This window comes from Setaria viridis, chromosome 5 (genome assembly GCF_005286985.2).
Source record: "Setaria viridis chromosome 5, Setaria_viridis_v4.0, whole genome shotgun sequence".
NCBI lineage: Eukaryota > Viridiplantae > Streptophyta > Magnoliopsida > Poales > Poaceae > Setaria > Setaria viridis.
The window spans coordinates 44,940,069-44,964,206 of NC_048267.2; the positions used below are offsets into that span (position 1 = coordinate 44,940,069).

At 50.1% G+C, this 24,138-nt stretch overlaps 5 protein-coding genes, 1 long non-coding RNA gene, 3 other non-coding genes and 2 pseudogenes across 9 annotated transcripts; 10 read left to right on the forward strand and 1 right to left on the reverse strand.

The window, feature by feature from the left end:
- The first annotated feature begins 1,147 nt into the window (after positions 1-1,147).
- Positions 1,148-1,921, forward strand: LOC117856587 (uncharacterized). Its single transcript, XM_034738920.1, has one exon. The coding sequence runs from the start codon at positions 1,148-1,150 to the stop codon at positions 1,919-1,921; it is 774 nt and encodes a 257-aa protein (XP_034594811.1).
- Positions 1,922-2,260: 339 nt separating this feature from the next.
- LOC117855390 (probable esterase PIR7A) lies at positions 2,261-3,575 on the reverse strand (annotated as a pseudogene).
- A 459-nt stretch (positions 3,576-4,034) lies between these two features.
- On the forward strand, positions 4,035-6,126 carry LOC140222929 (uncharacterized). Its single transcript, XR_011898277.1, has 2 exons — positions 4,035-4,520; positions 4,813-6,126. It is a non-coding gene; the product is annotated as an uncharacterized lncRNA (long non-coding RNA).
- Positions 6,127-11,047: 4,921 nt separating this feature from the next.
- On the forward strand, positions 11,048-15,438 carry LOC117858834 (uncharacterized). The gene is made up of 3 exons (XM_034741971.2): positions 11,048-11,535; positions 12,422-12,845; positions 13,908-15,438. Exons 1-3 carry the CDS (start codon positions 11,262-11,264, stop codon positions 14,785-14,787), a joined length of 1,578 nt encoding a protein of 525 aa, XP_034597862.1. The 5' UTR covers positions 11,048-11,261; the 3' UTR covers positions 14,788-15,438.
- LOC117859377 (small nucleolar RNA R41) lies at positions 15,280-15,361 on the forward strand. Its single transcript, XR_004641175.1, has one exon. It is a non-coding gene; the product is annotated as a small nucleolar RNA R41 (small nucleolar RNA).
- Positions 15,439-15,455: 17 nt separating the features above from the next.
- LOC117859408 (small nucleolar RNA Z155) lies at positions 15,456-15,530 on the forward strand. Its single transcript, XR_004641199.1, has one exon. It is a non-coding gene; the product is annotated as a small nucleolar RNA Z155 (small nucleolar RNA).
- Positions 15,531-15,653: 123 nt separating this feature from the next.
- Positions 15,654-15,760, forward strand: LOC117859365 (small nucleolar RNA snoR100). The gene has a single exon (XR_004641164.1). It is a non-coding gene; the product is annotated as a small nucleolar RNA snoR100 (small nucleolar RNA).
- Positions 15,761-16,092: 332 nt separating this feature from the next.
- On the forward strand, positions 16,093-18,071 carry LOC117858835 (probable esterase PIR7A). Its single transcript, XM_034741972.2, has 3 exons — positions 16,093-16,978; positions 17,202-17,339; positions 17,539-18,071. The coding sequence occupies exons 1-3, from the start codon at positions 16,601-16,603 to the stop codon at positions 17,824-17,826; spliced, it is 804 nt and encodes a 267-aa protein (XP_034597863.1). The 5' UTR covers positions 16,093-16,600; the 3' UTR covers positions 17,827-18,071.
- Positions 18,072-18,218: 147 nt separating this feature from the next.
- LOC117858836 (esterase PIR7B) lies at positions 18,219-19,740 on the forward strand. Its single transcript, XM_034741973.2, has 3 exons — positions 18,219-18,994; positions 19,100-19,249; positions 19,328-19,740. The coding sequence occupies exons 1-3, from the start codon at positions 18,614-18,616 to the stop codon at positions 19,598-19,600; spliced, it is 804 nt and encodes a 267-aa protein (XP_034597864.1). The 5' UTR covers positions 18,219-18,613; the 3' UTR covers positions 19,601-19,740.
- A 122-nt stretch (positions 19,741-19,862) lies between these two features.
- Positions 19,863-21,701, forward strand: LOC117858165 (probable esterase PIR7A; annotated as a pseudogene).
- A 1,079-nt stretch (positions 21,702-22,780) lies between these two features.
- LOC117855611 (probable esterase PIR7A) lies at positions 22,781-24,049 on the forward strand. Its single transcript, XM_034737995.2, has 3 exons — positions 22,781-23,275; positions 23,410-23,553; positions 23,697-24,049. Exons 1-3 carry the CDS (start codon positions 22,898-22,900, stop codon positions 23,985-23,987), a joined length of 813 nt encoding a protein of 270 aa, XP_034593886.1. The 5' UTR covers positions 22,781-22,897; the 3' UTR covers positions 23,988-24,049.
- Positions 24,050-24,138: the final 89 nt, after the last annotated feature.

The window sequence follows — 24,138 nt, forward strand, 5'->3', positions numbered from 1 at the left end:
GCAGGGGAGACAGCATGACGCCAGGACCTCGGAGCGATCGGTGTTACGGTATTGGGGAGGAGCGTCCGTGATCATGCCCCAGGATGCAGGCTTCGGTTGAATCTCGTCAATAAAAATCGTATCTCCATTATCGCATGTGATTGTGCAAGTTCATTTCGGTATATCCAATCGTTGCTTCCGTTGGTGGAGATCAGTGGGCGGCTCATCGCCGCGAGGGCTAATTTTCTAACAATTGATATAGGGGCTAAAAGGTCGGAAATCTGGAACATCTCTGGATAACATGGTGATGGGGGAGCCCGTGTACGTCTTCGAAGGGTCACACGGGTTGTGTTGTGATTGGAGAGCTGGACTCGGGGCCTGGGATAACGTCTTCGAGAGATCACATGGATTATATGTGATGGAAGAGTTGGACCTGATGTGTGACTGGGGAGATTGTTTGGTTTAATCCCGCATCGGAAATTGATGGTGGAGGAGTACCATACATAGGTGAGACCAGTTTCTCACCTGTTAGACTAGTTTTTTGGATTGAGTTAGGCTCAAAAACTTATTATTGTGAGTTTCGATAAATCTGAGCGTGTTGGTGCAGGCTCGTGGGTATCCGATGCGCACTCTAAACAACCGTCGTGATCGCCGGCCTCACCATCGCCACTGCCAGTGTGTCAGATTCTGCGTTGCAATGTCACAGCAGAGGAAGTAGCAATGTGGTTTGACTTGGACCATTTGTGCTTGGGGAACAACGGCCATTGTTTGCGTCTCTGTGTTGCAATGACAGTGACGCCATTGTTTTTTTTTTGGGTGGACTCCAATGAGGCCATTGTAGTAGCAAAGCCTTCTACTTTTTTTTTTGCAATTTGATCGCGAACTGGGCTGACCATAGACCGGCCCAGTTACTTATAACAATGTGGCCCGCGGACAAATAGGCCGCGAGCTTAGTCCTAGGTAGTGTCGACTCGGAATTTCAAATCCATCTGCTATGGGAAGCCCGTCTCGGAGGTGAGTCCGAACGCCGCTGCGAGGTGCGAGCTGGATATACATATGTGGCGCGGATACATACAGCAAAGAAACTCGAGCAACTCGCATCTCGCTAGCTAACAATTCGATCGGCCGTACGTCGCCGTTGCCTCCGGCCGGCGTCGATCGATCAGCCATGGAGTCGCAGGGGAAGAACGGGTCGTCCCTGATCACGCGTCGAGTCGAGGCCAGCACTACATTCCTCCACACGACCCCGCAGACCGAGCCGAGCGGCGGCGGCGAGCCCGAGCTCGCTGTGCAGCTGAGGTGCCACGTGACCAAGTACATCCGCGCCGGGCGCGGGCGCGGGCAGAGACAGGTGTACGTCTACCGCGGGTCCGGCGCCGAGGCGAGCTTCGTCGCCGCCGTGCCCAGGGACGTCCTGGTCGACGAGGACAGCGTCCGCGACGTGATGCGGCTGCTGCTGAGGGCGATCCGGCCTCTACGGGACCTCGACCTCACCGACGACGAGTGGGAGGCCATCCTGCCCGAGGACGTCGTGCCGCAGCTCGCCGACCTGGCGCGGGGCCTCGACGAGGGCAGCCGCTCTGCCGCCGTTGTGGAGCTGGCGGTGGACCGCCATATCAGGTACAGCGCGCCCCGGGTGCTTATGACGGCATGCAGGGGGGCGCCGCCGGCGACGGAGGGGAAGGACGACGGGTGCAGCATCTGCTTGGAGGTGTTGCACGAGGAGGCTGCGGCGGCGGGGAAGGGCGTGCCCGTGGAGCTGCCGGGGTGCGCGCACGCCTTCCACCGCCGGTGCATCTCCAAGTGGTTCCGTAAGAAGCCGACGTGCCCGCTGTGCCGGGGGAACGTGACCAAGCACCTGGACCCGGAGCTGCAGAAGGATATCCTCGAGTTCAGCCATGATGATGATCCAGATCGACCCACTGTGCTCGATTCACCATGAAACATCGTCGCGGCACCGCCATGCGATCCATGAGCGCTCGTACTCCAATTTTCACGACGCTTTTAGGCGAACGGTAGTTGTAGCTGTAGCTGTAGCCTGAACTGAATAGTGTTAGGTTTCTTTGTGGTGGCTACTGGCAAGTGAGACACTGAGACTCGCAGCAGTTTCTTTGCTCCGATGATAGACTTGTACTCAGAAGATTATGTTAAGTGTTAATTGTTGGGGACTTGGGGTAATATTTTTTTTCCTGTAGATGCTCTCATGATGCTTTCGCAATCGGTTCTCCAGTGTCATTTTGCAGCTCAACGTCGTAGGATGTGTCAAACTGCAAGTACTCGCTAGCGAATCTGCATACTTCACCTAGAGATTTACTAGGAGAAACTGATTACATAGTTGTTCTTGTTAACGACCGTGTCTGAAGTTTCCTGTACTCCAACAATGTCTGAATAAACAGCAATTTATCTGCACGGCGATTTAGCATTCATACTTGAACGCCATTCTGCACAATGGCAAAATGATCAGATTTTGCAAAGGGATATATGCTAAATTTATCTCACCTGTACTTGTCGGCCACCTCCATTAGCATTTCCGAGAGCTCCTCCGGCTTTGACAGCATCGGCATGTGATCCGCACCCGGCAGCCCCCTCACCTCCGTGCCGGGGTTCCACGACGCCATCCGCCGCTGGAACTCCGCCGAAAGCATCGCGTCGTCCTCGGCGACGACGCACACCCGCCTCACCGCGCCGTACCGCTCCGCCGTAAGGATGGCCCCGTTCATCGTCGCGTCGTTCAGGAACCGCCGCGACAGCCTCGTCGCCGCCTTCGCCAGGGTCAGATCCTGCATCACGCACGCCATCAGAGGAAGAAGCTCAATGGTGACTAGATCATCTGCAGGAACGGGTCATGTCGAGCGAGTGGCCATTGTTACCTACCTCAGGGGGGCTGAGCTTATACAATCTCTGCTCCAAGTACCGTGGTCCGAACCGAATCGTCTCCACGGGATGCTGGGGATCGCCGCTGATTTCGATTTTGCAGTCCATGTAGAAATCCGCTGGCCTCTTTTCTTGCGAAAACTAGACAGTCCAGGCAGGCATGGTTATTAGAATTTGCATCTTATTGTCCTTTTTGACGAATTGAAACAACGCTCGGCCTTGGATAATTTTCATTTTGTTACCTGTAGAAGACGAACATCACGGGCTTCCCGGCGGCGGGCATGGCGGCCAAGACGAAGACCGCGACGGCGACTCCATGGCCAGCGCGAGGATCTGCCCGCCGAAGCTGTGGCCGACGAGGACCGCCTTCTCCCCTGGCGCCAGCATGGCCACGGCGTCCAGCAGCGGCCGGTCGTATTCCTCGAAGGACCGCACCTCCTCGGCGCTCCCGGGTCTGTCACCGCAACCGGCCATGTCTTGCGCCGTCACGCGGTGGCCGGTGAGTACAGGGCAGTGGCCACCTTCACCTTGTACAAGCACCACGTGCCGTGGCAGGCGCCGATAGACCTCACCTCCACGCCGGGGCCGCAAGAGGCCGCCGCCCGCCGCTGTTCCTCCGCCGGCCACGTCTTGTCTTCATCGGCGACGACAAACACGCGGCTCGCCGCGCCATACCTGCCCTCCGTCAGAACCTTCTCCCCGGTCATGGCCTCTCGTATCCGAGCACCTGCCGCCGCCGGCGACGAGGCATACGGCGCCCTCCAGCAGTGGCATCGCGGCGACGAGGCAGGAAAACGACCAGTAAGAATGCTATCGTAGCGAATCTGGACCGCACGGATCCGATCGGACGGCGTTCAGAGGCCCCAGGGGTGGACGGTAAATGAAATACCGTCCACCCCCTGACCTGGGCGGCGGCACCTCGAGCGCCTCCTCTGCTTCGCGCACCGCCTCAAAGAGCCGCCGCGTTCTCGCCTCGATGCAGCGACCACGGGACGCGCAGTCCGCAGCCGACGTCGGCGCCGTCGCTGTGGCTCGCATTGGTCCCCGGCGAGCAACCACGCAGACGTGAGCGTGCCAGTCTTGTTGCCTTTGAGATGAAGACGCTGCGCGCCTCGACGGCCCGAGGTTGATAGCCTTTAGGTAGACCTGCTGCTAACGGGGCGGGTGGAAACGGGGATTTCGGGGCGGGGTCTGAGATGGGCCTTGCTGGGATGGGTATGAATGGGCTGTAGTTGCTTGCGGGGTGGGCAGGACGGGTTTACTGCAAAGATGGGTTGGGCATGAGTTGGATTAGTTTCTTTCGAAGGAAAGCCGCATCTCTTTACTCGCACAGCAAGACGGCCTGCCGCCGTCGGCGGCTCCAGCCACTACCGTCGCTGCCGAACCCAGCCACTACTGTTGCCACCTCTCCCGCAAAAAAAGTCATGCGCATCCTTAGCTACCCTCCACCATCTCCTTCTCCGCATCATCATGTTCCCCTTCTCCTCATCCCCCTTTCCCTTCTTGCTAGGGATTGACTTGGCTATCAACTGCTCCAGCGTCGGCCTCGAATCCTACGACGGTGGCCTCGCTAGTCTACGGGACAAGGTTCTTGATCTGTGCGGCTCACCGAGAAGGTCCAGATTGACGGTAGCCCGTGAGCAGCTCCATTCTTGCCTGGTTCATCGGTGAGTGTTCCTAATACACAGAGATTTTTTAATTTAGATTTGCTGTCACCAAGTGTTTGTTTTGGAGTCAGGACAATTGGACAAATCCACAGCTAAATTTCTAATTGATCTGAGTCGGGAAGCAATTAAAAAAAATAAGTTTCCTATCAAATTTGGCAAGTGCCCCTATCCTATAATGTGTTAAAGAGAAGAGCCTCATTCTTCGTAGACTGAAAAGCATCATGGGTGTTGTAGTTGCATAATCATCAGTATTAGGCTGTTAACAGGCTCACTTCTTTCGTTGACTGTGCAGCCATATTTCTTCAATTCTTTCAGTCAAGTTGGCAAGTATGACATGCCACACTTGTTTTACACATGATGGAATGCAAACTGAAACATTCTTAGGTTGAACAAGTATAGCAAGTCAGTCAAGTGAGCAGCCCTCAGTTGAGATGCACAATTTGAACGCATCCTTGGATTTAACCCACTGCTCCGTGATTTGATTGCACCCACGCTAAATGGGGCGGGACGGGATGGGTTAATTAATTGAGATTTTGAGGCGGGATGGGTCTGTAATTGACTCCCATAAATTTCGGGACGGGGTGGATATAGGGCGGGTAACAGCCCCGTTAGCAGGCCTACCTTTAGCCTGTCAAGTCCTCGTTCCGATCGGGGGACGGCCACCGGAGCCCCGCTGCCGATGAGACCTCGCCGAGAGGTCCCGACGCCGCGGCCGTGGATGGCATCCTGGTGTTTTCCTTTACCTGTTCACGGACCTGACCCTGTGGGGCGTGGAGGAGGCAGGGGAAGAACGGATCGCCCCTGATCACGCGCCGTGTCGAGGCCAGCACCACATGCCTCGACACGCCCTCGCAGACCAAAGCGATCGGCAGCGGCGGCGAGCCCGAGTTCGCGGTGCAGTTGAGGTGCCGCGTGACCAAGTACATCAGGGCCGGGCGCGACCGTGGGCAGAGGCTGGTACGCGCCTACCGCGGGTCCGGCGCCGAGGCGAGCTTCGTCGCCGCTGTGCATAGGACGTCTCCCGGGAGACGAGGACAGCGGCCACGACATGATCCGGCGGCTGCTGAGGGCGATCCGCGCCGCCGCCGTCGTGGAGCTGGCGTTGGACCGACACGTCAGGTACGGCGCGCCCAGGGTGCTCCTGACGGGGTGCAAGAAGGCGGCGGCGGAGCCGGAAGGGAAGAGGGCGGCGAGTGCAGCATCTGCTTGGAGGCGTTGCGCGAGGTGGAGGCGGCGGCGGTCAATGGGGGCGTACCCGTGGAGCTGCCGGGCTGCGCGGACGCCTCCCACCGACGTGCCCGTTTTGCACCTGGACCCCGAACTGCAGAAGTATCTCGCCGAGTTCAGCCCTGATGATCTGATCCGCCCACTGCGCCGGAATCAGCAGGAACAGTTGGGCGCCGTCAAGAACGAAGCCGTGGGAAGACCTGTGTGCTGTAGCCTGAATAGTGCTAGGTTTCTCTGTGCGCACCTTGCTGCAAATTCCTAATGGAACCCGTGCCGTTCCTCGGAAACAAAGATTTGTACTCACTGTGTACTTCTCTGAAGAATATCAATGTTATTGCTATTGGTAAATAAATGCTACTTGTTGGAACAATTTTTTTCATACGCACATCTTGCTTCTTCTTCTTCTCCTTTTTTTTTTGACAAATGCTACTGGTGAATGAACATAGATAGGTAGTCGGGCCGCCCACTGGGCTGGTTCAGACTTCATAGAGCCTTTCCAGAGGGCGGGCCTCGCAGCATGCATCCATCGTCATGATGAGAATTTTTTTATTTTTTTATTTTTTATTTTAGTATTTTGAAAAATATATGTTCTAATAAAAAAATTAGAAATCTATATATATACCGCAATTTGAAGCAGCTATATAGCTAAATGAAACAGCGGAATTTACCTTCTCTGCGCAGCATACTTTTAAAAAATTATAAGTAATTCATATGAACTTGGATGGAGATAAACTTTATATAAAAATTGTAGATCTCGACGAGATCTACAACTTTGTAATTCAAACCTTTTTCATTTGAAGCTACCTTGGTGCTCAAATAATTAATAAAAGTTTCAGATGTAATATTGGCAGTGATACCACTGTGCTGATGACACTGATAGTGATATCTGGCCCATGTAATAACCGGGATGAATGTCCATCCATGTAATAACCGGGTGTTCACTGCAGCCGCTCCACTGTGCTGATGACACTGGTAGTGATACCACCGGGTCCTGCAATACCATGTCAAATTAACTGCGTCCTGATAACAAAACGAAAGAAACTGCAGGGTTTTGATCGAGGCGCGCGCCATTTCAACCCTCCACCTAGCTGTGTCACCAGTGCTCGTCCGCGCCACACCTGCCGTCCGGCCGGCGACGCGGGGAAGGGAAGGAGGAACAGCCGGCATGCCGGCCGGCGCTTCTCCTCCGATCAAGTCAGGGCAGGGGGAATGGATGCTTTTCGGAGACAGGCAGCCGGTTCACGTCGATGTGCACCGGCGAACAGCAGCAACTGCCGGCCGGCCGGTGCGGTGGTGTACTGGTGTGCCCGCGCGCGCGCAGAAAGCGGCTTTCTCTGCGGAATCTGACTGACCTCAGCGGTGCCAGACTGCCAGCAGGGCTGCTTGTCACTCGTAGGATTAGCAGGGAGCTTTGACTTTATAGCCACCTAGAGTAAGCGCAGCAACCTTACCCAAATCTGAAGAAAAGGAAGATATCGTCCTGTCAAATCCACTTCCTGCTGAATGACAACTCAAGAACTCCTCCTGTTTCTCTCTCTCGCCAAACCTTTTTCAGTGACTTGCGTGCTTACCAAAGCGAGATCAATTTTAAATGTTCCCGTTTGAGTAATCCTCGTCAGACCATCGCATCAGCTGGGTTACTCCAGTACTCCGCTGATCCGACTGACACTGCACTGGTTGTGTTGTCTTATCTGAACGGATTCTGAAACGCTCGTTGGTTTTTCAGGCGACGAGGGACACAATTGTGAAGTCCTCCTCAGCCTTACTGTTACCTGGCTGCTGCTGTGTTAGGCTGCTTTAAACTTTCCTTGTTACTGTGAGCCAATAATGAGCGCTGGGATTAGGTGTTGACGTGCCATCGATCAAGCGGCGAAGATTCTGGACGCGGCTCATTTATGAACCGAGGCGCCAATGATTTAGTAGTAGTGGTGTGTAAACTTACATGTAGCCCTCTAGCTCTCTGTATCTACATGTAAACTTACAAGTAGCCCTCTAGCTCTCTGTATCTACAGTGTTCTATTTTCTTTGAAATGACGTGATCTTCTCTCTTTCTCTGCAGGCACCTTCAATACTCTCTTGTTTGTACCCTGCCTATAATTTTTATTCTCTAGCTGTGCTTGAGGCCTTGCTGTGCTCATACGCTATTCTACTTCTACAATTGCGAGGCACTTATAATTTGTCATCTTTCGTCTCCAAGAAAAGCTTCATTCACTGGTGGTGAAATCAGGGATAGACAGTGTATCAGATCGATGGTGCATCATCTGAAAATCTTCAGACCTAAACATAGGCAGTACACCAACAGGACAAAATCGAAGATCTGAATTTTCTTCAGATCTGAACTGAAAGAATCCAGCTCAAGCAAGCAGCAGCAGGTAGGCCTCACCTTGGTGATGTCTGCAGAGCGAGATGCTACCGTATTGATCAATTGATCATTATCAGCCGCTGTGACCTACTTTTAATTAACAAAACAAATTCCACGAAAAACAAGTATACAAGATTGCGGCCGGCCTCGAACCTCCGCGGCAAGAACGAGTGGTACGGGTTGCCAGTAAGTTAATATTCAGCTCCCAATTGCTGACCAAAATCTGCCTGCTGTCACGGATTGAAGAACAGGTAAGCACACAGGCATAGCATGTTTCCTCTTTCAGAAGTGATCACTGCAGCAAGCATGGACTGCTCCAAAAGAACATGCAACGCTGCGATGAAAACAAAACTGGAGAAGACAAAGTAAATTTTTTTTAGAGGGAATTGTTTTTTGACAGGAAGAAGACAAGTAAAGTGTCAAAGCATCAGTACTGCTACAGACTATGCGCAACTATGACAATGGTAATATACTGATATTCATTCCACAAGCTAAGCTCGTACGGAAGAAACTAAACTAAGCAGCTAATTAACTAAGCGATCAGTCATCACTACTCACTAGACTCGTTATAGCCTAAATAGCCTAATCTAGAGAGGACAGTGATCTATGGGGCTTTCACTGAATAATCAACCATTTCAGCTAGTACTAGCAGCTAGCTAACTCGATCAGCTGAAAGAAAAGTCTGGGCGAAATAATCCTCAAGGAATATGTTACGTTTCCTTTCCCTCTCCATCACTCTACCTCACGATCGGTGTTGTCGAACATCCAAGGCACGGCACGGCATCGCTGTAGCCTGTAGGTGACATACATACTCAATCAATCGTGCTGCTGTCGATCTACAAGTCTTGAGAACATCATGTCTTGAAACCCGGCCTAAAGCAAAGCGATATATGCAGTGCACTGAACCTGAATTCATCCTTCGCAGTTGTTCCCTGTCAAAACTTCCTAACTTTTATCAAATTTACACGGAAATATAGAAATATCTACGACGTTGAACTAGTTCCACTAGATAGACCATAAATATATCTTAATAATACATGTATTTGACATTATAAATACTGATAATTTTTTCAATACATTTGATCAAAATTAGATAAATTTTATTTAGGATAAAAATTAAAACGATCTATAATTTGGAACCAATACAGTATCGGCTATTCAAATGTAACCGCTTGGATGATAATTGATATGCACTACATCGATCAATCTTTCTCCAAGTTGGTAGGATGTACTCCTGAGATTAACATAGGCATTAACTACATTGACAGTGGAATTTGTTTTCTGTTTTAGAGAGAGAGAGAGAGAGAGAGAGAGAGAGAGAGAGAGAGGAAACAGTTCTAGATGACGAGGGAACTGTTGGTTTTCAGACAGTTGCATGCAGTACCTTTGTTTCTTGTCATCGTGTACTTATTATTTGCAGCAGAAATCATTGGCGCATGCATCTTGTTTCTTCACATTGTGTACGAACTCCACCAGCCGTGCCAGTCGTTGTCGCAGGCCAAATAACTGAGTTACGCGTGGACACATTTTCGTAAGTGAGTTACGAAGCATACAAGCAAGGCAAACTTAACGTTCTTGAATAGAAAAACAAAGTTAATTACCATTTTATTACCTGCGTGTAAGCAACAGGGATGGTACAGGTAGCAACTGATTTTGTCACGCTCTGTACACTCTGAAAAAGACACATCAGTGGTATGGTGATGTAGAAATCGGTACTAGTAGCTACTTAGTAGCATTTCGTAGGGACGATTTCGCCTGAGAGATCAAATCAGCGCTGAAAAATTTGTCACACAAATGTGATATAACGAGCAGACGTAGAAAAGGCAGAGCTCAGTTTTCTTACAAAGTGATTTTTGTTTCATTATTAGGATAAGGCTTTGATTACAATTATTAAATATATCAGTTACGATGATACAAAAGTCATAATTATAAGCAAAGTATTTTTAATATGCATTATAACATCGATTTGGCGTAAAAGTTTATGTTTTAGTAGAGTAATTGTTGGTTAAAGACTTGTCCTAACAAAAAGGAAATAAACACTATAATTATAGCTGGACCATGATACATTTCTAGGAGGACACTAAATTTTAATTTCTAAATTCTACGGTTCCAAATAATGGGCAGCACTTATAGTGCATGTTAGTGTTAAAAATAGTTAAAGTATTGGTTCGGACCAAATTAAGAGAAAGTTCCAGCATATTCAAGAACTGAGAGGTTGGTGCTACAAGGAAGATTGGTTTTGGGGATCGCATTTTTAAACTGCAATTTTTATAGCCGCTCGATTGAAAACGAGGGTATGCATGCAAGCGCCCTAGGGCAAGAAAACAAGGAAAAACAAGAAGGCGATCAACTTGACCGCAGCAGGTTGCTGTCATGGCAAGCTATTAACCCAGGAAACTTGGCATTGTCTGTAGCCGGCCGATCGACCCCGAGGGAGGAAACAACAAAGGCCAGTAGATCCAAACGATGCAGCACATAGTATCTTTATAAAATTCTCTCCTGCGGGTAGCCATACATATATATATACTATCTTCGTATTAAAATATTTGTCGCTGTTGATCACGACGCTTGACCATTAATTTTATTCATAAAATTATGTAAGTATTATTTGTTTTATTTGTAAGTTATTTTATCATCAAAGGTATTTTAAGCAAGACTTATCTTCTCGTATATGTGTAACAAATTTTGAATAAGATGAATTGTCAAACGTCGTAAGAAAAAATCAACAGCGACAAATATTTTGATACAGAGGGAGTACATTATACATGCTACAGAGGTTCTCCCTCCCTTCCTCCCTCACTCTCTCTCAATCTCGATACATTCTATAATATCATGTGCATTAAAGTCAGCAGTGACACACATACGGAAAAAGACAGGCGCTACTAGCAGTAGTACATCGTCGTAAGGTAAATTGGAATGTGGTGAGGTGTGAAAAGCAGCATGGGAAGGAAATGGCTGGATAAATACGAGGCCAACCCCCTCCCTCCCTTCTTCTGTCGTGTCTCAGAACTGAAGATAACACACTCTCTGGCGCCAAGAGGCAAGAAACAAAAGCCTAGCTAGAGATGTAAAAGGTGTCTGTCCTGCCAAATTGTTCTTCTGATCCTTGCAAGGAAGAAGAGTGTGTAGTTTTGGCGCTTGTGCGTGCGTGTATGCAAGTTAGTTGCTTGCCATCCATGTCGGGAGTGGCTGCAAGGGAGTGTGCCGGCAGCTTCTCTTCTGTGAGCAGCAATACTGCAAGGGAGGTGGAGGAAGAGTTCTTGCAGCATCAGCAGCAGCAGTTCCACACCAAGCCTCTTGTCCTTGGTAGCCCGCCGGAGATGGGCAACGACGACGGTGATCTCCAGCGCGTCACCGGCCCATCGGAGCCGCCGCCGCCCGCCCCGCCGACGGTGAAGAAGAAGAGAAGCCTTCCGGGGACACCAGGTGCGTGCATACTAGCTAATCCTTAACGATCTTAATCATGGTGACCTCCAGAATAATTAATACTACATATGTAGTAGTAGTTTGTTCTTGGGGAAATTGATATATGACGCTGGAGTATTATTGAATTGATTCCCTCCTATTAGTATATGATCCACAGCCTGTACTCTTTGATCGATCTTTGTGTTCTTTCGGAAATTCGGCCATCATTGGTAGGCAAGGCAAGTCAATTATGACGGTAACTGTTTATTAGCAGTCCAAATCTCCCTTTCACCGAAGACTAGCGTGATAAGATGACGACAGACATACTGTAAGGGAATATTTGAACATTATAGTTTGTGGAAATTTGAGTTAGATACATATACAGGTAGATCTAACGCTATTCAGAACATCCTTTTAATGCAAATGATCGACAAGCTAGCCACCAGTAGAAAACGATCCAAGAGCTGAAAATTTCGAAAGTTTACTTGGTAAATAAAAGTTCTTGTTATGATTCTTCAGCCTCAATACATTTTGTTTTCAAGCTAGCTAGCTAGCTTCCACTATTATACCGCTTTACAAACAATGCAACATTCTTCTCGAGGAAACTAAAAATCAGCTGACAGTCTTTTTCACTTTGAAATGATCTTTTTACGACAGAAATGACTCAGATAATGCTATCTCCTCAGTTAGACAACCTTTTTTGGTTTTAGCTAACGATGTTTAAATCATTCGAATTACATTGATTTATAGCACGACGACTGGACACCCTAGCTGCAATGCAAGGGGGCTAGGTCAGTGCTTCCATTGCTGCGTGCCTTGTATTTTGATGTGAACAACTCTATCTGACGACGCGCGTCTTGCATTGCATGCACCTGTGTATGTGTATAACGAACCAACGACGATGAAGACCCGAGCGCGGAGGTGATGGCGCTGTCGCCGCGGACGCTGATGGCGACGAACCGTTTCGTGTGCGAGATCTGCCACAAGGGTTTCCAGCGCGACCAGAACCTGCAGCTTCACCGGCGCGGGCACAACCTGCCGTGGAAGCTGCGGCAGCGCGGCGGCGGGGACGGCGCCGCCGCCGGCGGCGGCGGCCCTCCCCGGAAGCGCGTGTACGTGTGCCCGGAGGCGTCGTGCGTGCACCACAACCCGGCGCGGGCGCTGGGTGACCTGACGGGGATCAAGAAGCACTACTGCCGCAAGCACGGGGAGAAGAAGTGGAAGTGCGAGCGGTGCGGGAAGCGCTACGCCGTGCACTCCGACTGGAAGGCGCACGCCAAGGTCTGCGGCACCCGCGAGTACAAGTGCGACTGCGGCACCGTCTTCTCCAGGTCAGTTTGCATCGTATCTGTTCTCTCTTCTCTGCGCATTACTAATTTCTTCATGCATGTTTTGTTCCTCTCTTGCTACCTAAACTATCTACCTTAGGAGTTGCTTATAGTAATCTTAAGCTGAAATGATCAATGGACGTCACCAATCGTTGAATCCTATAGCTTGGGGAAGACCAAGGTGGATTTGTTTTTCTACCACCCCGACCTCAAAGTCCGTGCGTGCTCGGATTCATTCTCCTGACGACCAAACTGTACTCCATCGCCATCACACTCACACCGTTGTACCACCCATAGCCATAACTCGCAGTACAGAACAATGCATGTACTGATCATATATCGAGCTGCGCTGCGCTTACTGCCGCAGTGAAAGAAAGAGTTCGTCGATGAAATGCATGGCGATGACAAAGCTGAAGAATTCATAGCATGCATGTGCGTTTTGCGTAGGGCGCGAACGAGCACGATGGTCATGTGTTTTGCATCCGTGTGCATGTTCCCTCCAAAATCCTAACTTTGGCACTATGCAAAAAAAAGATTCCCCATCACATCAAACTTGCGGTACATGAAATACTGAATGTAGACGAAATCAAAAACTAATTGCATAGTTTTGTTGTACTTTACGAGACAAAACTTTTGAACCTAATTAGTCAATATTTGGATAATAATTCACAAATAAAAACGAAATGCTACAGTTGCGCTACAGTAATTTTGATTATCCAAAGTTGGGCAAGCCCTAATCGGTGAAACCAGAGATTTCATATCGGTGAAACCAGAGATTTCAAAGGCCCGAGAATACCACCACCACCACTAGCTCAGCGAGTCATGCATGGATATCAGTGTGTAGTTGCTGGGCCCTCCTCCTGACAACCGATTTGACCACTCGTGCAGTTCGGTCCCAAAAGCCCACGTTCCACAGTGTCGCCATGCATACGAGCACGGTACTCGCAACTGCATCCTGCAAGTCTGTTGTTACTGCAGCAGGAGTACATTGTTTCCGATGCATCTCACCACTTAACTGCTCGTGTTCCACTGTTCATGTTGGTACACCACCTGACCACCGCACAGGCGGGACAGCTTCGTGACGCACAGGGCATTCTGCGACGCCCTGGCCCAGGAGAACAACAAGCTGGCGCAGCCCATGAACATGGCCACGGTGGCCTCGGCGCTCCAGGGCCACGCCCACCACCTCGCCTTGCCGCCGTCCCACGCCGACGACCTCGATGCTGCCGCCGAGGACGACGCCGACGCCGACTTCAACCTCGACACCAAGAGCCCGCAGCTCAGGTTGCAACCCACCACCATGTCCGACGCCGCCAACACGCCGTTCCTGCCGCCGCCGCTCAGCATGGCCGGGTGCATGCTCTCCAGCCTCGCTGCCGCGAGGCCTGCGCCGTCGCCATCGACGACATTCTTCAGCGGCGCCAAGATAGGCATTGACGGGCCTAGCGGTCCCACCGGTACCATGGGCTTTTCGCCGGCGGGCTCGGCGAGCATGTCCGCGACGGCGCTGCTGCAGAAGGCCGCGGAGATGGGCGCGACCACGAGCGGCGGGTACGGCGCGGGCTTTCCCACCACCGTCGGCTTCGGGCCCATGTTGGGTGGGCCTGACCGTTTCCCCAGTCCGTTTGGGCCTCTGAAGGCTGCCATGGAGCCGCCGTATGATGGGCAGCCGTTGTTGGGCCAGACACAGCTAGTTGGGCTCGACGTAGGCAGGCTACTGCTGCCTATGCCGCCGGGTCAGCAGCTCTACGGCGGCCATGGTGGTGGGGTCGGCTCGATGACCAGGGCCATCGGATCGCTGATGCACGGCGGCCAGCAGCAGCAGCAGATGGTGGAGCACCGCCGGCCGGACGATCTGCGCGTCGTGGATTACCTCGGCGTCGATGAGCAAAGGAGCTTTAGCGGTGTGAGCTCGTTCGGGCCTCACATCGGTCCATGGACCTAATATCCTTGTAGGATGCTTCACATGACATAAAATTCAGTACTGTGCTTGGATGATGACAATTCGAATGTCAAAAATTTAAAACGAGCGCGCAGTGTCCTAACTTTTTTGCAGAGAGAACGGAGAAGTTCAGGTTGACGTTTGATCAGGTGGGGAGGAAAAGACAAATATATTGTCGTGGTTTTTCCGGAGCTGACTGAGGCGGGCCGGCCCACGGAGAAGATGAGGGTATTCTGGTAAATCTAGATCACCCGGTTCCCCGGAAACCCTAACGAACAAAATCACCCTTATATATACCGCGGCTTTCCCCCGTCTGCCGCAATCCTCTCGGCTGCGGCCACGGGAATCGCCAGGATTGATTAAAAATCGGCTGAGATGGGAGCTCGTCTTCGGTTACTCTGTATTTTCTCATTGGATTTTGTTTGTTTTCCCTTCTTGTTTGCGTTTGGATTTTGTTTGTTTTCCCTTCTTGTTTGCGTTTGCGTATGGATCTAATTGGAGGCTGTGATGACCAAAAAATACCTACCTATTTTCTGAATCCTGACGAGAGAATCCAATGGATCCTTCTGAGCCTTCAATATCTACGCGATTTTTCGCTTATTGTTCTGTTCTTCGGTTTGCTTTGTATCTTTTTTCGAATAGGTTTTATGCAAAGAGGAAGGATTTTGTCCGGTTGATGTGATGATAAGCTTTCACAGAAACTCCAGTGTTGACCAAAAATTCAGACTACAATTATCTGATCAACTCCAAAATCTTGTTTTTAATAGTGTTTCCTTTTGTGTGTCCTGAACAAAAACACCCCTGTTTGTTTACACCCTGATAAGACTCTGCGATCTGTGCACAATAAGCCGATGCTCTGGATGATAAAAGCAGGAAGGAAGCATGGTAGTGTGTACAGAGATGAAACGGTCTGCATGTCTGCTTGCTGTGATGCCTTCGGTCTTTGATCTCGCAGGCCTGGATTTGACCTACACTCTGATTTTTAAATGCCAAAATTACTGAATCTGTCAGAATTCTCTGTATTCACTTTGCAGTTCGTTGATGCTAAAGAGAACGACAATAAGTGTAACTGTGAACTTTATTAATCTAGACAGGCAAAAAACTACTTTTATGCTAATGGTATGCGAAGCCAGTTCTGAATGAGCGCTTCACGAGGAAGTAGCTCATGGCACTGATACTAATTAGGAGTATTAATTATAGATTATTTACTAAATCCATTAAACGTTACCGTTTAGCCTCCATCTATATAATTAGTTTTATAATTAATTCATATTTAGTCCTTCTAATTAGCCTCCAAATATTCAATCAACGTGATACGGATTAAATTTTAACTCCAGTCCAAACATCCCCAATTTGCAACTGAGCTTGTCAGCAGAGCTGACGTCACATTGTTGCAGACTTGCAGTGAAGGGCCAACTGCTGAGACGAAACCTTTCCACAGCTATTATTGCAATTTGAAACAAAAATCCAAAGAGATAATATTTTCCTCAGGACCACATGAAGCGATAAGCCCTTAAAAGACAGTAATAATTTAGATATGTCTGGCCTGCAGAATTAGAGTGGAATCGACTGGCTGACAGCTACTCTCGATCGGCCGCATTCTAAAGAATTCAGTCTTCAGTCTTCTACGGAGTACATGATATTGATAAGTGATCCTGGCTGGGACCCGGTAGTGAGAAATCGCGGTTGCACGTTCCCATTCCCAGATTGGCACAAAGGGAACTGCAGCGGCGCCTCCGCCCCGAGTGGCATCGCCGGCCGGCAGACGGCAGTGTTGAAGCCGTAGCACGCGCCTGCTGAAGCGCCGGCAAGAAGGATGGAGAGCGGCGGCGGCGGCGGCGGCAAGCACTTCATCCTCGTGCACGGCCTGTCGCACGGCGGGTGGTGCTGGTACAAGGTGGTGGCGAGGCTGCGCGCCGCCGGCCACCGGGCGACGGCGCTCGACATGGCCGCGTCCGGGGTGGACCCGGCGCGCCTCCACGAGGTGGCGTCGTTCGAGGAGTACTCGCGCCCGCTGCTGGACGCGGTGGCCGCGGCGCCCGACGGCGAGAGGCTGGTCCTGGTGGGCCATAGCCTCGGCGGGCTCAACGTCGCCCTCGCCATGGAGAGGTTCCCAAGCAAGGTCGCAGCCGCCGTGTTCCTGGCCGCGTCCATGCCGCGCGTCGGCAGCCACATGGGCATCACCATTGAAGAGGTCAGCTAAAATCTTTCTTGGTTAGTGCTATGATAACATCACCGCTGCCATGAATCAGTTACTGGGCGGCCAATTGGCCACGCTTTATGATAAACGGAAAGAACATGTCATACTATTTTCGCGAAATGCTTCACATACAACCAATCCAGTCATTTTCGCCGCTCTTGATTTGCATGCTAGTTCATGGAGCAGTGCTAATACCTTTTCTTTTTGTTTGTGCTAGTTCATGGAGACGATCGAACCAGGTTTTTTCATGGACAGCGAAACGATGGTTCTAAATACAGAGCAAGGACCTCGAAATGCAGTTCTATTTGGGCCCAACTTATTGGCGGCCAAAGTGTATGATCAATGCCCAGCCGAGGTAATAGAAGATAGAGCTACATTGTCACAAATAACGGCGCGCACACATGGAATTTTAACAAAAGACAACCATATGTTAACAAAACACATTATAATCATTTCCTTTCCCCTTCAAAAAACAAAATAAATTTTGTATGGTCTGAAGTGAATAGATTATTTGACAAATAAGTGAATTTTGTATGTTTTGTATTGTCGGGTAGGATCTTGAGCTAGCGAAGCTTTTGCTAAGACCCGGCAGCCAGTTCATGGAGGACCCGATGATGAAGGACGAGACGTTGCTCACGGATGGCAACTACGGGTCGGTGAAGAGGGTGTTTGTGATCGCCAAAGCTGATGGTAGCAGCACTGAGGATGCGCAGCGCCGGATGGTGGACCTAAGCCCTGGTGCGGAAGTCGAGGAGATCGCTGGAGCTGATCATATGGCCATGCTCTCCAAGCCGACGGAGCTCTGTGAAGTTCTGCTCAAGATTGCCAACAAGTACGATTGAGCACAGGAGATCAATGAATGTTTCAGGCCGTAAGCTGTACTGTAATTGCAGCTGCGCCGAGCGCGTGAAGCGAAATTTGAACCAGAGAAATGGTGAAGTCACAGATGAAGATGATGGTCAGACGTCACGCAGATTGAGACCGGAGTTGATCAGGTCGACAATTCGTTGGCCAGATGTTATTTTCACTGATGCGATGCATCTTGTATCTTAAGGCAGGTCCAAACAAGCGCACGTTTTCTTTGTCACGTTTGACTGTTCGCTCCTTCTTGCGCCATAAGTTCATGAGCTCCTATAAACAAAATAAAGCCACGTTTTTTTTTTGAAAAATGCATTGCTATCATCTTGAAGACGGCAGGAAACATCACCGTCTTCTCCCAAATGGATCGCATCCAGCAATGGCAGTAGAGCACCATCAGCAAGCACTTCTTGATCCATGGCATTAGGTATTTAGATGCCGTGAGACGGAATAAAATGCTTGAGTTTGCTTCCACCGTCTCAACATAAGTGAATTGAAATTAATTCGCGCATCACCGACTCAGTATAGAATTGTCCATTATTCAGTAAACAGAAGCCAGCTGCTTCTTCTTGCAGCAGAAGATGAGATGATCAACTTGATGAAGAAGAAACACACCCAAGACAATCTCTTACTCGCACTGGCACATCATCACCACATCTATATAATCATCAAGCCCCACATCGCTTGAAGGCCGTGAATCCGAAGGCAGACAGCGGCATCGATCGATCGCAAACTCCACACCAACAAGCACAACAGATCAAGCGATCAACGATGGACGGCGGCGGCAAGAAGCATTTCATCCTGGTGCACGGGCTCTGCCACGGCGCGTGGTGCTGGTACAAGGTGGCCACGCTGCTCCGGGCGGCGGGGCACCGCGTGACGGCGCTCGACCTCGCCGCGTCGGGCGCCCACCCGGCGCGCCTGGACGAGGTGCGCTCCTTCGAGGAGTACTCGGGCCCGCTGCTGGACGCGGTCGCCGCCGCGGCGCCGCCCGGCAGCGGCGGCGAGCGGCTCGTCCTAGTCGGCCACAGCCACGGCGGGCTCAGCCTCGCGCTCGCCCTGGAGCGGTTCCCGCGCAAGGTCGCCGCCGCCGTGTTCGTGGCCGCGGCGTTGCCCTGCGTCGGCAAGCACATGGGCGTCACCACAGAGGAGGTACTCTGTTCCATCGTTCCAAACTGACGCGTCACAAACTACTAGTGTTACCTTGTGGTAGCACCTTATTAATTTTACAAAGAAAAAAAATATATTGCGATGCAGTTCATGAGAAGAACTGCTTCTGGAGGCCTGCTCATGGACTGCCAAACGGTGGCCATCAACAGCAGCAACAGCAACAGCAACAATGGAGTGGCAATCGTGATGGGTCCAAGGTTCATGGAAGAAAAATATTACCAGCAAAGCCCAGCCGAGGTACGTGACGTCCTGTTGGTTGTTCATATCTGCACCAGATCGACACGTAGGCACGTGACATGAACCAAATGTTTGCAGGACCTGACCCTGGCGAAGCTGCTGGTGAGGCCTGGGAACCAGTTCCTGGAGGACCCGGTGATGAAGGACGAGGCGCTGCTCACGGCCGGCAACTACGGGTCGGTGAGGAAGGTGTTCGTGGTGGCCAAGGCCGACGGCTCCAGCACCGAGGAGATGCAGCGCTGGATGGTGGACATGAGCCCCGGCACGGAGGTCGAGGAGATCGCCGGCGCCGACCACGCCGTCATGAACTCCAAGCCCACCGAGCTTTGCGACGTCCTGCTCAGGATATAATATAGCCAACAAATACGACTAGAATAATATAAAGATTAATCTTGGTGCTCGTAGTATTGTATTTCATGGAAGACTATATAAGCCAGCTCGTTACACGCTGGGCACTGTCGTTATGGAATAAAAATGCTTGCATTTCCTTCCGATAACGCAGCCACGTGGATTCCCAACAGAATGGTGCCATTCGGTCAAATCAATCCTGATGATTGATGAAGTATACCTGACCTGAGTTTTTTTTCTTTGGGCCTGTTCGCTTCAGCTTATAAGCCGGCTGAAAAGCTGAAACGGCTGATTTGTTGTGAGAGAAAAACACTGTTTGGTGGCTGATAAGCCGGCTGAATAAGCTGAAGCGAACAGGTCTTTTTTACTCTTTTCTTCCTATATTTCTTTTCCTTCTTTTCCTTCCTCTTTTATTTTTCTTTCCTCCCCGTTCTCTCTTTCTTTATTATCCACACGCATACACGCTAGTCGCTCCGTCCCCCACGCCAGCAGGAGATTCGTCTTGGTGTTCGTCTTGCCAAAGCTTGCGTTGACTTCCGCGTCCAGGCGTTCAGGTTCAGGGATGGAGGAAATCGGCAAGAGGCGGCATCAGCACCAGCACCACTTCGTGATGGTGCACGGCGTCTGCCACGGCGCGTGGTGCTGGTACAGGGTGGCCGCGCTCCTGTCATCCGCCGGCCACCGCGTCACGGCGCTCGACATGGCCGCGTGCGGCGCCAGCCCCGGGCGCGCCGAGGAGGTGCCGTCCTTCGAGGAGTACAGCCGGCCGCTCCTCGACGCCGTGGCCGCGCTGCCGCCGGGGGAGCGAGCGGTCCTCGTCGGGCACAGCTTCGGCGGGCAGTGCCTCGCGCTCGCCATGGAGAGGTACCCGGACAGGGTCGCCGTCGCGGTCTTCGCCTCGGCCGCCATGCCTGCCTTGGGAAAGCCCATGACCTTCGTCCTTGAAGAGGTAGGCTTCAGTTACGCGGGCTCTGTTTATGGTAATAACCTACCAGGCTACCATTGCTGTGCTTACGAAAAAGCTTGAGATCGCCATAGACAACGATTGTTGCAACTATTCTATGCTAGTTCTCGTAAGAAACGGGACCAGATTTCTACATGGATTGCACATATGGGGCTAGCAGCAATCCTCAGTATCCAGTGGAGACGCTTCTGCTAGGGCCAGAGTACTTGGCCAAGAGATTGTATCAGCTCAGCTCTCCTGAGGTAGGTGACAATGGCCACTGGTTCCTGAAATGCGTATCCCTGACGAGGACGACATGTGGTTTGATCTCCTCCTTCCCTTTTCCTCTCTGGCGGTGCAATGCAGGATCTGACCTTGGCAATGGCGATGGTGAGACCATCACAGTGGTTCGCGGACGATGCAGTGCTGAAGGAGAACGTCCTAACAGCGGAGAGGTACGGTGCTGTGAGGCGGGTGTGCGTCGTCGCCGAGGACGACGCGTCGTGGTCGGCGGAGTTCCAGCGGAGGATGGCGTCGTGGAACCCCGGCACGGAAGTGAGGGGGTTGAAGGGAGCTGATCACATGCTGATGTTGTCAAAGCCAAGGGAGCTCTCAGAACTGCTTGTGGAGATAGCTGACAAATACCGTTCTGTCTATACATAAATACCTGATCGTATAGCCATCAGACAAAAATTATGAGTGTTCAAGTATGAGTGCTGGATTGTTCTTCAGAAAATTGTCACAGGAAGTTTGCATCTACGTTTTACTTAAAAAAAAAGTTTGCATCTGCTAAAGTTTAGCACCTATCACATCGGATGTTTAGATGCTAATTAGTAGTATTAAACATAGGCTAATTAAAAACTAATTGCATGGAGTGTAATTTGCGAGACGAATCTATTAAGCCTAATTAGTCCATGATTTGACAATGTGGTGCTATAGTAACCATTTGCTAATGATGGATTAATTAGCCTTAATAGATTCATCTCGCGAATTAGCATACGGGTTCTGCAATTAGTTTTATAATTAGCTCATATTTAGTCCTCCTAATTAGCATTCGAACATCCGATGTGACACTGCTAAAGTTTAGCACCTCTAAGATTATCAGATTATAAAAGCCTCAATGCATTTCTTGTGGAGAGAAAAAAAAGCTGTTACATGACCCATATGGAGTGCTCTGCTATGGTAGATTTGTGCCTTGTTGGAATTCAGGATAGATTCCGGCAAGCTTAAAATGCGTGGGGGTGCTTATATATGTATTTGCACCATATATCATCGAGGGATGTATTACAACGGATTGAACGCTGACCTATATAGCTCATTCAGTATCCTATCCTTTTTCTAAATCTCGGAGAGACAGGTACGGATGGTGCCGGTACATATACAAATGTGGATAGTCTTGATCACGAACTCGAATCAAGTGATAAGAACCCAGCATGAATAATGTCGGTCACGAATATATCTACGGATACTTATAAAAGCAACAAAGAATAGAGATTAGTCAATTATTTAGAATCTTTTAACAATTTATTTTGTAACTTTTAGCATTCGCAATGTTACGAAATATTTCTAATTTGTTTGTAATATTTATTAGAGTAATTTTTATTTTGTATTTTTTAGAATCTTTTAGTGGCGTTAGAATTTTACTTTGTTTGTTTAGGTTTATTTTGAATTTATTAGATTATTTAAATTTTAATTTAGTCTAAAATCCAAACTAGCAAAATAGTTTAGAAAAAAAGAAACTCTGCCATTTTGGGGTTGAAACCTTTCTTGGACTAAACCAAATTAAGCCTTCACAGCTATACGAATCAGATATTCAAACCAGCTATTCGGGGATTATTCGGTGGATATCAGTTGACCCACACCTTATCCGATATTCGATTTAAGTATCTATATTCATATCCGATATTCAACAAAACACCCAAGTATATGTGTTTAACTCATTACTCCCTCTGTTTATTTTTTGTAAAGTGTGATATGCCATCGTACGGTGTCCCAAATTATGTTTTGAACCATTAATTTATCTTATATTATATTATTTATGGTTATAAACTTGTAATAATTAGAGAGTACATTTGATTACAAATTCAACCATTTCAATTTTACATCATAAAATAAAAAAAATATTGGTTAAATTATTCGTAAAAAATAGAAAAGTTTAAATGCGCATGCCTTGGGGAGTATCCGTCCTGTTTTTACTTTTGGTAAGAGGAGTGCTGCCATTGTGTTGCGAAAGCATAAGCATCGTCTCGACGCAGGATAAAAGAAGTGGTCCTTGTTGTGACAGATCTGATCCATGCTTCTGTCCAGTACAGATCACCGGTTAGCTTGCGTTGACATCCTCGTCCATGAGCTAAGGGATGGATGAGAGCGGCAAGAAGCGTCGTCACCACTTCGTGCTGGTGCACGGTCTCTGCCACGGCGCGTGGTGCTGGTACAAGGTGGCCACCGCACTGGAATCCGCCGGCCACCGCGTGACCGCGCTCGACCTGCCCGCGTGCGGCGCCAGCTCCCTGCGCGCCGACGAGGTGCGCTCGTTCGAGGAGTACTCCCGGCCGCTGCTCCGCGCCGTGGCCGCCGCGCCGCCGGGGGAGAAGGTCGTCCTCGTCGGCCACAGCTTCGGCGGGCACAACCTCGCGCTCGCCATGGAGGCGCACCCGGAGAAGGTCGCCGTCGCCGTCTTCGTCTCCGCGCCCATGCCGGTCGCCGGCCGGCCCATGTCAGCGGTCTTGGAACAGGTTCAGCTTGATTTCTGCTTTCTGATTTGGGTAGACAAACAAGTATCAAGGACCTCTAATAAAGGGGAAAAAATAAAAAATACAATCGATTCTTATCCCAAGCACTCTGTTCTTTGATGATCCATAAATATTAGCATCTACAAGGAGATTCTGCACCGGATTCCTTCCTGGATTGCACATTTGGAATCCTGGAGAGAGGCTCGGAGAATCCAGCGGAGACATTCCTCGTTGGCCCAGAGTGGTTGTCACAGAGGATGTATCAGCTCAGCCCTCCAGAGGTAACACAAACACAAAGTCACATCCACATCTGGTCAAGAACTCCTCGTCAGTGCCTAGCTTAGCAACTATGAAGTTAACCATGGACGACGACGGGTGCTGACAGTTGCTGTGGTGACGCTTTGGCAAATTGCAACTAATGCAGGACTTGACACTAGCCAGAATGCTGGTTAGGCCGGCGCAGATGTTCCTCGGAGACGAGGCCATGACCGGGGAGAAGGTTCTGACGGAGGGCAGGTACGGCGCGGTGAGCCGGGTGTTTGTGGTCACCGAGGAAGACAAGACGTGGCCGGCGGAGGAACAGCGGCGGGCGGCGGCTTCCTGCGGCCCTGGCGTGGAGGTGAGAGCGATCGGTGGAGCCGATCACGTGCCCATGTTCTCCAAGCCGGCGGAGCTCGCCCAGCTCATCATGGAAGTAGCTGACAAGTACAGTTGATCGAGGAAGCGTCAAGTATTGCGCCTTTTGAAGAACTAGCAACAATGGACTCTTGTTTCATACTCCTACTGTCCTACGTAGGCAAAACCATTTATAACGGTGCCATCTCATGCTCGGATCCTAAGGCATTTTTATATGAATCTTGTGAGAG

What these genes read in the sequence shown, in the direction of transcription:
- LOC117856587 (XM_034738920.1), top strand. Translation starts at nt 1,148, where the DNA reads ATGGAGTCGCAGGGGAAGAACGGGTCGTCCCTGATCACGCGTCGAGTC.
- LOC117858834 (XM_034741971.2), top strand. Translation starts at nt 11,262, where the DNA reads ATGCAAGTTAGTTGCTTGCCATCCATGTCGGGAGTGGCTGCAAGGGAG. An exon ending in AAGCCTTCCGGGGACACCAG is followed by an intron (nt 11,536 to 12,421) that starts GTGCGTGCATAC and finishes ACGACGATGAAG; the next exon opens with ACCCGAGCGCGGAGGTGATG. An exon ending in TGCGGCACCGTCTTCTCCAG is followed by an intron (nt 12,846 to 13,907) that starts GTCAGTTTGCAT and finishes ACCACCGCACAG; the next exon opens with GCGGGACAGCTTCGTGACGC.
- LOC117858835 (XM_034741972.2), top strand. Translation starts at nt 16,601, where the DNA reads ATGGAGAGCGGCGGCGGCGGCGGCGGCAAGCACTTCATCCTCGTGCAC. An exon ending in TGGGCATCACCATTGAAGAG is followed by an intron (nt 16,979 to 17,201) that starts GTCAGCTAAAAT and finishes TGTTTGTGCTAG; the next exon opens with TTCATGGAGACGATCGAACC. An exon ending in ATGATCAATGCCCAGCCGAG is followed by an intron (nt 17,340 to 17,538) that starts GTAATAGAAGAT and finishes ATTGTCGGGTAG; the next exon opens with GATCTTGAGCTAGCGAAGCT.
- LOC117858836 (XM_034741973.2), top strand. Translation starts at nt 18,614, where the DNA reads ATGGACGGCGGCGGCAAGAAGCATTTCATCCTGGTGCACGGGCTCTGC. An exon ending in TGGGCGTCACCACAGAGGAG is followed by an intron (nt 18,995 to 19,099) that starts GTACTCTGTTCC and finishes ATTGCGATGCAG; the next exon opens with TTCATGAGAAGAACTGCTTC. An exon ending in ACCAGCAAAGCCCAGCCGAG is followed by an intron (nt 19,250 to 19,327) that starts GTACGTGACGTC and finishes AAATGTTTGCAG; the next exon opens with GACCTGACCCTGGCGAAGCT.
- LOC117855611 (XM_034737995.2), top strand. Translation starts at nt 22,898, where the DNA reads ATGGATGAGAGCGGCAAGAAGCGTCGTCACCACTTCGTGCTGGTGCAC. An exon ending in TGTCAGCGGTCTTGGAACAG is followed by an intron (nt 23,276 to 23,409) that starts GTTCAGCTTGAT and finishes CATAAATATTAG; the next exon opens with CATCTACAAGGAGATTCTGC. An exon ending in ATCAGCTCAGCCCTCCAGAG is followed by an intron (nt 23,554 to 23,696) that starts GTAACACAAACA and finishes CAACTAATGCAG; the next exon opens with GACTTGACACTAGCCAGAAT.